Source organism: Saccopteryx leptura, chromosome 7 (assembly GCF_036850995.1).
Source record: "Saccopteryx leptura isolate mSacLep1 chromosome 7, mSacLep1_pri_phased_curated, whole genome shotgun sequence".
Lineage (NCBI taxonomy): Eukaryota > Metazoa > Chordata > Mammalia > Chiroptera > Emballonuridae > Saccopteryx > Saccopteryx leptura.
This window is the reverse complement of record NC_089509.1, coordinates 103,839,557-103,852,028: the sequence shown is the minus strand read 5'-3', so window position 1 is coordinate 103,852,028 and position 12,472 is coordinate 103,839,557. Positions and strand designations below refer to the sequence as shown.

Here is a 12,472-nt window from a genome sequence, read left to right as displayed (position 1 = left end):
CTATATATTATGAAAACATCTTTTTCAAATGCAAGAGAAACAGAGATTTTTTAAACAAGCAAAAGGTATAAGAGGTCATTGTCAGCAGACCTGCACAAGAAAGGCCAGAAGAAGCTCTTCTGACTGAGGAAAAACAATCCCACATAGAAACTGAGATTTGATGGAAAAAAAAAAAAGGGCATATACCAGAAATGGTAAATATATAAGTAAATATAAATGACTATTTTTTTTGACAGAGACAGAGAGAGAGTCAAAGAAAGGGATAGACAGGGACAGACAGGCAAGAAGGGAGAGAGATGAGAAGCATCAATTCTTCGTTGCGGCACCTTAGTTGTTCATTGACCGCTTTCTCATATGTGCCTTGACCGGGGGTGGGGGGGGCTACAGCAGACCGAGTAACCCCTTGCTCAAGCCAGCGACCTTGGGTTCAAGCTGGTGAGCTTTGCTCAAACCAGATGAAACCATGCTTAAGCTGGTGACCTTGGGGTCTCAAACTTGGGTCCTCTGCATCCTAGTCCAACGCTCTATCCACTGCACCACTGCCTGGTCAGGCTAAATAATTTTTTTTAAATGTCTTTAAAAGTTGACTGACTTATCAAGGCAAAAATAAGTTTCAAAAGTATTGTGCCTTACAAACTACAAAGAAATAAATACAGAACAATAATAATACACAGCCTGGCCTGTGGTGGCACTGGCACTGTGGATAAAGCGCTAACCTGGAAGGTTGAGGTCGTCAGTTGGAAATGCTGGGCTTGCCCAGTCAAGGCACATAGGACAAGCAATCAATGAACAACTAAAGTGTAGCAACTCTGAGTTGACACTTCTCGCTATCCCTTCCTTCTTTCTCTGTAAAATCAATAAATAATATCTTTAAAAGAAAAACAATACTACACAATGGGAGGGGTAAATGAATTATATTGTAAGGTTTGTATATTTTAAGTCACATGGCATAATATTTATTTAAAGAAGTTATGAAAGTTGTGATAAGTTAAGGATGCTTATTGTAAATTTTAAGGCAACATCTTAAAAATAATACAAAGGGATATACCCTGATGAACTTAGATGCTAAAATTCTCAACAAAATATTGGCAAACTGGATCCAGCAATACATGAAAAAAATCATACGTCATGATCAAGTGGGATTTATTCTGGGGAGGCAAGGCTGGTACAATATTTGCAAATCAATCAATGTGATTCATCACATAAACAAAAGGAAGGTTAAAAATCACATGATAATATCAATAGATGCAGAAAAAGCATTTGATAAAATACAGCACCCATTTATGAACAAAACTCTCAGCAAAGTGGGAATGCAGGGATCATACCTCAACATGATAAAGGCCATCTATGACAAACCCACAGCCAACATGATACTCAATGGGCAAAAATTAAAAGCAATCCCCTTAAGATCAGGAACAAGGCAGGGGTGCCCCCTTTCACCACTCTTATTCAACATAGTCCTGGAAGTCCTAGACACAGCAATTAGACAAGAAAAAGAAATAAAAGGCATCCAAATTGGAAAAGAAGAAGTAAAACTATAATTATTTGCTGATGACATAATACTGTACATAGAAAACCCTAAAGTCTTAGTCAAAAAACTACTAGACCTGATAAATGAATTCAGCAAGGTGGCAGGATATAAAATTAATATTCAGAAATCAGTGGCATTTTTATATACCAACAATAAACTCCCTGAAAGAGAAATTAATGAAACAATCCCCTTCACTATTGCAATGAAAAAAATAAAGTACCTAGGAGTAAATTTAACCAAGAAGGTAAAGGACTTATACTCGGAAAATTATAAAAACATTGATAAAAGAAATCAAGGAAGATACAAACAAGTGGAAGCATACACCGTGTTCATGGATAGGAAGAATAAACATCATTAAAATGTCTATATTACCCAAAGCAATCTATAAATTCAATGCAATTCCTATTAAAATACCAATGGCATACTTCAAAGATATAGAACACATTCCAAAAATTTATATAGAACCAAAAAAGAACACAAATAGCCTTAGCAATCTTGAAAATGAAGAATAAAGTGGGAAGTATCACACTTTCTGATATCAAGTTATACTACAAGGCCATTGTATTCAAAACAGCTTGGTACTGGCATAAGAACAGGCATACAGATCAATGGAACAGAACAGAGAACCTAGAAATAAACCCATGCCTTTATGGTCAATTGATATTTGACAAAGGAGGTAAGAACATACAATGGAGTAAAGACAGTCTCTTTAATAAATGGTGTTGGGAAAATTGGACAGGTACATACAAAAAAAGTGAAACTAGATCACCAACTTACACCACTCACAAAAATAAACTCAAAGAGGATAAAAGACTTAAATGTATGTCGTGAAACCATAAACATCTTGGAAGAAAGCATAGGCAATAAACTCTTTGATATCTCTCGTAGCAATATTTTTGTTGATTTATCTCCAAGGGCAAGTGAAATAAAGGACAGGATGAACAAATGGAACTATATCAAACTAAAAAGCCTTTCAACAGCAAAAGACACCATGAACAAAATAAAAAGACAACTCACACAATGAGAGAACATATTTGTCAATACTTCTAATAAGGTGTTAATAACCAAAATTTATAAAGAACTTCTAAACCTCAACACCAGGAAGGCAAACAATCCAATTAAAAATGGGTAAAAGAAGTAAATAGACACTTCTTCAAAGAGGACATACAAATGGACAATAGGTATATGAAAAAATGTTCAACTTCACTAATCATCAGAGAAATGCAAATTAAAACCACAATGAGATACCATCTCACACCTGTCAGAATGGCGCTCATTAACAAAACAACACACAATAAGTGCTGGTGAGGGTGTGGAGAAAAAGGAACCCTCCTGCACTGCTGGTGGGAATGCAGAATGGTGTAGCCACTGTGGAAAACAGTATGGAGATTCCTCAAAAAATTAAAAACAGAACTGCCTTTTGACCCAGCTGACTTTTAGGAATATATCCTAAGAATACCAAATCACTGATTCAAAAGAAGAAATGCACTCCCATGTTTATTGCAGCATTGTTTACAATAGCCAAGATCTGGAAACAGCCCAAGTGTCCGTCAGTGGACGAGTGGATTAAAAAGCTGTGGTATATAGACACAATGGAATACTATGGTGCCGGGGTCCAGCCCCGGGGGGGATCCAGGGGTCCCACAGGAGGAGACGGCGTCGGCGAAATCGAGTGAGAGAGCCGAATTCTTTTCTTTCTCTTTATTCTCTAGTTAGCATTTACTGCCAGGCATCTCTCTCAAATGCTAGTACAGCTCCTTTTTTATACACACACACCAAGTTACAATTACATGGTATTAATCATTGCTTCTGTTTCACTATGTTTCCATGTTTCCAGATAACAGTTAATTTATATTTATAAACTACAAATCAGGTGGCAAATCATTCAAAGTACAATTAAAAATTAACTTGAATAGCGATAACATTGGTAAAAGCTTTTAAAGGATTAGTACTAACTAATAACTCAACTTTACTGTTGTTGTGAGTCAAGGGGCAGAGAGAGATTAACAGACAAAATCATTAAGGACTAGCAAAGGACCACCGCTTGCTCAGGCAAATGGCCTTGAGTTTATGCAGTGTCCTAACTTTTCTCACAAGACTTCAAAAGGCTTGCTTATTAAGAAATTGTCATAACATCGAGAGTAACTTTTGCTTAAAGATATATAGAGTGCACCTGCAAGATAGCTAGTAGCAACATAATATCAGAAGGCATTAATTGCTATTGCTTCTATGGATTCTTCCATATTCCTCTTTATTATTTGAACGAAAAACCTTGGGAAAGTATATAAATCTCATGAGAATGTCTCACTGAGAAAGCCCAGCAACTGCCTTCAGTCATAAAACAATTCTCTTAGCAAAACATTCTTTTCTTGCTGACTGCATTCCCATCTCAGGCCACGCAACGGGCCATTCCATAACACCTTACCTAAGATTCTATTGTCTAGTCAAATTTTATTTATTTACTATATTCACACACTAGTTAAGTTCTAACTATATTCTTCTTAGAGTGTACCACTATCTGCAGATTAAATAAGCAAGAAGAAAGGAAAGTTTCTCTACTCTATCACCTGAAAAGGCTAGGGAGGAAAAATGATGAATTAAGTGAAGGCCGAAAGGTGCTCTGTGCACAGCCACTGTCTTCTACCCATTCACAAGTCACAATCTATTCTTTCTAACATGATTAAGAAGAAATTCTTCTACAAACTTAACCCTTTACGAGGGATATTATGGCCAGCCTCTTATATTTATGAGCCCAGTTCAAGGGGCTTACAGGCTTTTCTGTGAAACTTACACCTTCTGTCTCATTTCCAAAGAAATTACTACAAATCTACAGGGAAAGTACGGTACTATTATCCCTGTGCCACAAATAATAGCACACACCCAGAAAAAGGGGGGATATAAGGCCAGATTAATTCAAAAGATTAAAGGGGGAAGTATCGTGCCTTTCCTTGCAGTGACTTTGTCAACCCGCAGCTGTTGGTCTTTACTGCGGTGACTCTATCTTCTTTTGCTGTGACTTTGTCAACCAGCAGTTGTGAATCTTCTTCTGCTGTGACCTAGTTAGCCAGCATTAGTGGATTGGCTCCCGACACTATGGGGCCACGAAAAAGAAGGAAATCTTAGCTTTTGTGACAGCATACATGGACCTGGAGATTATTATGCTAAGTGAAATAAGCCAGGCAGAGAAAGAAAAATATCATATGATCTCACATATATGTGGAATCTAATGAACAAAGTGAACTGAGGAATGGAATAGAGGCAGAGAGGGTGTCCCAGGGATCAGAGGGAAAGCAGTCAGAGGGAAGGGGGATGAGGGGATGGGATCAGAGAAGGTGAAGGAATTAGTGAAACTATATATACATAACAGAGAGATATAGATGACGACAGGACAGCAAATCTTAGAGGGAAGAGGGGAGGGAGTTAGAGGGAGGGGGGCAAAGAGGGTATAAAAAGGGACATGGGGGTGTGAGGTGAGGGAGTTATATTCAGTGGGACATTTGAATCCATGTAAACATAATAAATTAAAAATTAATAAAAATTAAAAAATAATAATAGGGATACAAATAAATCAATAAAATAAAATTGCATACTAGAAATTACTAGTATTACAATGCCCTGGCTAGGTAGCTCAGCTGGTTGGAGCATCATCTGGCTATGCCAGGGCTGTGGTTTGGTCCCCAGTCAGGGCACATACAGGAACAGATCAATGTTTCTGTCTTAGTCTCTCTTTCCCTTCTTCTCTCTCTAAAATCAATCAATAAAAAAATTTTTTAAACAGTACAGTGAACCAGGGTGATTGCAATGAGTGGAGAAAAGTGGATAGATGTGCAATACATTTTGCAGGTTAAATCCATGTATGTTGAAGGTCTTTAGGAGGATGAGAGTAAAGGGAGCATCAAGGATAATAAAAATAGACGAAACACACTGATTGTCTACTGTTCAGTGCTTGTTCATATTTAATCCTCACAACAAACTTATGAGGAAGGTACAACTCGCGCCCACATTTTACCTGTAATTCATTACTGAAACCTTGGAACAGGAGTAGAAAGCGGTAGTCCCTGGGACCTGGTTTATATAAAAAAAGGAGTGGGGGCGGCCCTGGCCGGTTGGCTCAGCGATAGAGCGTCGGCCTGGCGTGCGGGGGACCCGGGTTCGATTCCGGGCCAGGGCACATAGGAGAAGTGCCCATTTGCTTCTCCACCCCACCCCCCCCCTTCCTCTCTGTCTCTCTCTTCCCCTCCTGCAGCCAAGGCTCCATTGGAGCAAAAGATGGCCCGGGCGCTGGGGATGGCTCCTTGGCCTCTGCCCCAGGCGCTAGAGTGGCTCTGGTCGCGGCAGAGCGACGCCCCAGAGGGGCAGAGCATCGCCCCCTGGTGGGCAGAGCGTCGCCCCTGGTGGGCGTGCCGGGTGGATCCCGGTCGGGCGCATGCGGGAGTCTGTCTGACTGTCTCTCCCCGTTTCCAGCTTCAGAAGGAAAAAAAAAAAAAAAAAAAAAAAAAGGAGCGGGCGCCCGGGGATGGGGACCTTAAACCGAAGAAGGAGTTGGATAGGCTTCCGCAGGGGCAGGGCCCGCCCACCGCTGGCCGAGCTGCATAGAGAGCCCCGCAAGCGGTTGGAAAGCTACAGCCTAGCTTAGCCCCTCGGGCTGCGGTCTCCTCCTGCTCTGAGACCGAGGTGGGGCTGGGCGCGCTCCAAGCCTGGGGACGTGCGGCGCCAGCTGTGGCCTCGGGGCTCCGGGGGGCTCCGTCGGCTCCTCTGCTTCCTGCTGCTAACACCGCCCAGAGGGCTGCAGAGACCATAGCGGCCACGGTCAGGAGGAAACCTGGGGGGTGCGGGCAGGGCCAGAGAGCGATCCTGAGAAACATGGGTCAGGGAGCCTCAAGGTTAGGAACTTCAGAAGCAAAGAAGGTGTTTGGGGACAGGAAAAGAGATAAATGTAAAAGGAAGTGCAGGCTTGGGGTGGGGCTCCTCATCTGGGGTCTAGACCTAAGAGAAGTGCGCTCGGGGAAACGGGAGATTCTGCAGGAAGACGGGAAAATGGGCCAAGGGACCTATGCGACCCAAAGAGAAGCGATACGTGCCTCCTGGCCAGGGGAGAGAGAGATGCCCGGAGCTGAAGAAAGGCTGGGGCCCAGGACCTCCGGGACAGGAGCAGAGACCACGGTCTCGGCGTCCTGGCTCCGGAGAGAATCTGGGCCGAGAGTCGAACCAGGGCTTCTTTATAAGCCCTCCGAGCCTGGTGTCCGCAATCCAGTTTCTGTTAAGCAGGGAAGGGCTAGACTAAGGTAAAAGCGGATGCAAGGAGCAAGTGTCCAGCCTTTCCATCCCCCTCGGCTCCGAGCCGGCTGGGCAGACCAGCGCAGACTCCTGTCTGAGCGCCAGAGACCAACTGCGCAGACTCGAGGATTCCGTGCCAGGCGTTTGGAGGGGGCCGCGCAAACTCTCCCCTCCCGATTCTAGGTTTGAAAGGCCAACAATGCAGAGCGCTCGAGAAGAATTGTGGGAGTAGGCCTAGTGGCAGATGACGGGAGAGGGTGGACGGGGCCTGGGCTGGGCCGGAGGACAGCCAAGCCTTGTGGGAATAGAAGACCTCACCCTCCTTATCGCCCAGCCTTGTGGGAATAGAATACCTCACCCTCCTTATCGCCCAGAGCCGCCTCCATGCCAGGCTGCGGCTACATCTCAGCACCACGGACAGTGCCTGGCGTCCTGTGGGTCAGACCGAGGGTGTCCAAGTCACTTCCTTTCCTATCATATCAATCCTGGGAGCACTGCCTCAGAGAAGGATCTTTCCTTCTAGAAACGCTTTTCCTTCTCAGTAGAGTGCTGGAGTTTCTGCTCCTTCCTAAAGCCAGGACATTGATATTAGGATCCATTTGATTGGGGAGGAGATTTCCCTTTTCTGAAGGCCTGTCCGAAATGACTCAGGGTAATTCCACTATAGGGGAAGAAATAAAATAAAATAAACGGACTCTCTGCCAACCCTACCACATCTAATTGGAATAAGAAAGATGTGTGTAGCTTTAGGGACTATCTTCCCCAACCCCCGTCCTTTCCCTATGCACAGTGGGCTACCTGGTTTTCAGAACAAGGGTCCAGACATTAAAACCCTATACATACTGATACTTTCTCCTTTAAGGATTCCAGGTCTCCTCTCTAACCTCCTTCAGCCTTAGAATCCTTCCTTTGGAGATGCAGTTCACCTGTTTCTCACGCTCTACCTGTTCACCTGATTATGCATTCCATGTGTCTAGATGTCTGAGTCTCTGCTCACTTCAACCTCCACAGGTGACTGTCTGCCTATAAGCTTGGTTTTTACCTGGAATTTGGTACCAAAGGTGAATGAGGTGGAGGGGTTGAAGAGCAGTGCAGGTGGTGATGGGGGAAGGGAAAATGAAAAGAAGGAGCACTTGAAAGGAAGAAGGGATCTGGCAAGGGGGACAGAGACCAGGGAACCCAGGGGTCATAGTGGAAGAAGCTGCTTTTCTTTACTGGAATTTAGAAACCTTCTGGCCAAGCTCCTCACTGATGCCACTATTTTGCCTTTAGATGGTCAAGGCCAAGCAGAAGTGAGGCAGCTCCGGCCCCTCCAAGGATTTACTACCCTTATCTTCCAGCACTTGCAAGCTGTACTTCAGCAGATTGCGCCCCAAGGTGAGTAAGGGCTGGAACAGAGAGGCTGGGGCATAGCCAGATATGAAGGGAGAGGCAGTGAGGGGCTTTTTGACCTGAGGACAAGCTTCCTTCTTCAAATGTCTCTCCTTGAAACTTTCCTGTCCATGCTCACCTCATGGAGAAGGGATCATACGAGAGTGGGGTTGGAGCTGGGCAAGTGAGCTGTTTGCCCTTGAGCACTCTTGAGAAGAGCCCAGCAGAGGCATCTAGAAGAAATCCTTGAAAGAAGTCATCATCTAATTCCTTTGGGCTAGTTTCAAGCCATGGCTTTATCTGAATTTTTCCTGACCCAGGAATCCTTAAGTTCTCAGCCAGGAAAACACACACTCCCCCATGTCTGAGTCGGAAGAAGAGAAAATTGTATGACAAATAGAAGGAAGGAATGAAAGGGAGTAAAAGTCTGTTGGAGACAGATGGCTGACCATTCCTTAGAGCAGAGTTTCATAAATGGGGGAGGGTCAGATATGAGTTCATACCACTACTGCTGCTGCTACTACTATGGCCAGTGTCTAGTATGTGTCTATAATGCCTTAGAGCAGTGTTTCCCAAAGTGCATCCTAGGATCAGCAGCATCAACATTATCAGGAAGCTTGTTTAAAATGCTAATTACTGAGCTTTACCCAAGACCTACTGAATCAGAAACTCTAGGGTTAGGGAACAGTAATCTGTAGTTTAACAAGCTTTGTAGAAGATTCTGATGCACACTGAAATTTGAGTATCATTGCCTTAGATCAGTGGTTCTCAAAGTGTGCACCAGGGTGCTCTGGTGCACCCTAGAAGATTTCCAGGTGTGCCCTATGGTATTCCAGAGAAATATGTGCCTGTTGGGGACCAAAAAACCAACAGGATTTTTGGAGTTTAGATTTTTGGGGGACAGAGGTGTGGGGAATTGGCTGTAAGCTGACAGTCTGCCCAACCCCCCACCTCACTTGCCTGATTAGGTTGCAAAAGGCTATTAAACTGTGGTGCTGGATTGTTTACACTACCCCCCATGTTCCCTGGAAAGACTAGAGGCAAGTTTCTTCTATCCTTTGTTTGGTGTAAAGTTAAGATGATATGTATGGTGGGGGTTTTCTGCACTCAATACAATTAAGAGTAAAAAGAGAGGAATTCTTCTCATCTTCTATAAAAAGATGAGAAAATGAGAGTTTCCTTTTCAAATATATGCCCAAACATTGAAGAAATCACTAGGACACATCAGGCTCATGTTTCTCATAAACACAAGAATGAAAAAACTTAACACATTCATACCAGGACCTGCTGAATTTACTAAATCTTACTAAGAATGTATCTATATATATAAGAAGATAACTTTTTTTGTCTTTTTTTATTTTTAACCCTTCTTTTTTACAAATTCTAAAAAGCATAACTCAAAACATGTAACATAAAAGTGTTTTTTAATGTCATCAGAATAAATTTAATTTTGTCGTATTTATTTCGTTTAATTACCATAAAAGCACCCTTGGACTTTATATTTTTCTTTAATATTTGACTTAATTATGGTAACATATTTTTCAGAAATTTGTATATAATGCATCTACAATTATCTGTAGGATTTTAAATGCTCCCTGACATCAAAAATTTGAGAACCACTGCCTTAAAGTTTTGTAAGCACTCTTTACCTTCCCAATCTCATTTAATAGTCACAATAACATCAAATGAATCAGCAAAGAGAGCATAATCCTAACTGAATATTTATTACATGCCAGGCAATACGCTAAGCAATTTGTATATGCCATCTCATTTAAATATCTCTACAATTTGTGATCACTCACCTGCTTGAGGGAGAGGGAGAATGTTGATCTCCCCTGGTTTCTGGATTGGGCTGGACTTGTCCTAGAGGTCAATTCACTGCATCCTTTCGCCCTGAAGGTTTGCTCTGGAAGGATGACATCACCAAGGATATGATGACCCAGAAGCTGGAGCACATCAACGGACTCCGTCTCCAGGATCCCTGTCTGAGGATGGGAAGGCAGTTTTCCCAACCAAACCCAGGTTCAAAAGCCCGAGTTTGCTGGCTTGAGTGTGGGGTCACCGTCTTGAGCGTGGGATCATAGACATGACCCCATGGTTGCTGGCTTGAGCCCAAAGGTTGCTGGCTTGAAGCTCAAGGTCGCTGACTTGAGCAAGGGGTCACTTGCTCTGCTGTAGCCCACCAGTCAAGACACATATGAGAAAGCAATCAATGAACAACTAAGGAGCCACAACAAAGAATTGATGCTTCTCATCTCTCTCCCTTCCTGTCTGTCCCTATATGTCCCTCTCTCTGTCTCTCTCTCTGTTTCTGTCACTCTGTCACACACACACACACACACACACACACACACACACACACACACACACACACACACACACACCCCTTCCTGTACTCTGTGGCCTGGGCTAGTCACCCGGTAAAGTTCAGAGTTATTTCCTTGAGCTGCTTGAAGTCTTCGGAATCCAAATTGGAAACACCCATCTAGCACTCCTATCTATCCTTCTAGATGAGACATTGCACTGGGGCCCAGGCTGGTCAAAGGACTTACTCAAAGCTGCATATCAGGCTCATGGGAGAGCTGGAACTGGATCCGGCCCTTTCCCCTGTGGCCTCTGCCTTTCCTCTCTGGGACTGCAGTGGGGGTTGGGTGGCCATTCCAAACATCAGGCTCCTCTGCATTGACAAACATCTTTTTGGGGGGATTAAGACCAAATTACAAGAAGGTAGCAGCCAGAACATATAAAGGAAAGGTCTCCCAGACAGAGAACACTGCAATGACAAGTGCTCTGAGACAAGGATACCATGGCATGTTAGAGGAACAGACAGAAAAGTCAGGGGTAGAAGATTAGGTTGGAGAAGTAGGCCCAGGACTGGCCATACAGAGCTTCATAGATCATGGTAAAAAAAAAAAAAAAAAATCCTGATTTTATTCTAAATGTAGTGGCAAGTTAACTGGGAAATTTTAAGGAAGGGGGTTTCATAGTGTGATATATGATTTTAGAAGGCCACTCTAGTGATGTTGGGGAATAGATTGTGATAAGCAAGAATAAAAACTGTGAGGCCTTTAAGGAGCCCATCGTCCTGGTCCAGGGCAGGCTGAGGTGGCCTGGACTGGGGCAGTGGCACTGAAACTGGCACCCCCAGCTAGCCCTGCACTCCATCCAGAGGCAGCCTGCCCCCCCGGGATCTTCCAGCCCCTCACGCTCTCCTAGGAAACCGGTGGGTTCCATTGGCTCCCACTCCTGTAAAGTGGCAGTTGGGCTTCCTGAGCCTGAATCTGTTGCTGGATCCACACACCGAGAGCTAAGGAACAGACCCACCTGTGAGGTACCGGTTACCATGGTGCTTCTGCGAATGCAAACAAGGTTCTGTCATTCTTCTCCAAACCTGAGCCCGAGGGGAAATCACAGGAGCGAGGGTGAACTCTATGTGGGAACCAAGGGGACAGGCAGTTGGTGGGCTGAATCACTGTGGGCTTAGTCAGATCAGGCTGTTATTGAATCATTTGGGGAAAAAAGAGTAGACGAGGGAGGAGCCACCTCGCCATGTACTGATTCCAATCCTTTGTTTCTTCTTGTTTTAGGGCTTCTCTGAGCCACTGCCCACTGTGAGCCACAACCTAATCGCTGATTGAGACCTTGTGTGAGAACTGTCTCCGCCCCAGTGTCCTCCCCAGTGTCCTCCAGGGGTATAGTTCTAAGATGACCCAAATCTGGACCATTAAAGTGGATTTTCATGTAAACTGTTTCTGTGACTTGTCATGAGGCAGGATGGATGGGGCTTGAACCTGGCCAGGGCCTTTGAAGCGGGTGGGTGGGGGACCAGAAAAGTAGGTGGGGGTAAGGAGAGAGCCCCTGCCAGGGCTCTCCCACTCATCCTGCTCCCAAGAATCAACAGAGAAGTTGTTGATTCTTTTTTCTTTTTTTTTTTTTTCATTTTTCCGAAGCTGGAAACGGGGAGGCAGTCAGACAGACTCCTGCATGCGCCTGACCAGGATCCACCCGGCCTGCCCACCAGGGGGTGATGTTCTGCCCCTCTGGGGCGTCGCTCTGTTGCATCCAGAGCCATTCTAGCGCCTGAGGCAGAGGCCACAGAGCCATCCCCAGCACCCGGGCCATCTTTGCTCCAATGGAGCCTCAGCTGTGGGAGGGGGAGAGAGAGACAGAGAGGAAGGAGAGAGGGAGGGGTGGAGAAGCAGATGGGTGCTTCTCCTGTGTGCCCTGGCTGGGAATCGAACCCGGGACTTCTGCAGCCAGGCCAACGCTCTACCACTGAGCCAACCAGCCAGG

The 12,472-nt window shown here is 44.6% G+C and overlaps 1 protein-coding gene across 1 annotated transcript; it reads left to right on the top strand.

Moving 5' to 3' along the window:
- The first annotated feature begins 6,182 nt into the window (after positions 1-6,182).
- Positions 6,183-11,876, top strand: RESP18 (regulated endocrine specific protein 18). The gene is made up of 5 exons (XM_066345628.1): positions 6,183-6,340; positions 7,671-7,819; positions 8,081-8,185; positions 10,079-10,201; positions 11,767-11,876. The coding sequence occupies exons 2-5, from the start codon at positions 7,786-7,788 to the stop codon at positions 11,775-11,777; spliced, it is 273 nt and encodes a 90-aa protein (XP_066201725.1). The 5' UTR covers positions 6,183-6,340; positions 7,671-7,785; the 3' UTR covers positions 11,778-11,876.
- Positions 11,877-12,472: the final 596 nt, after the last annotated feature.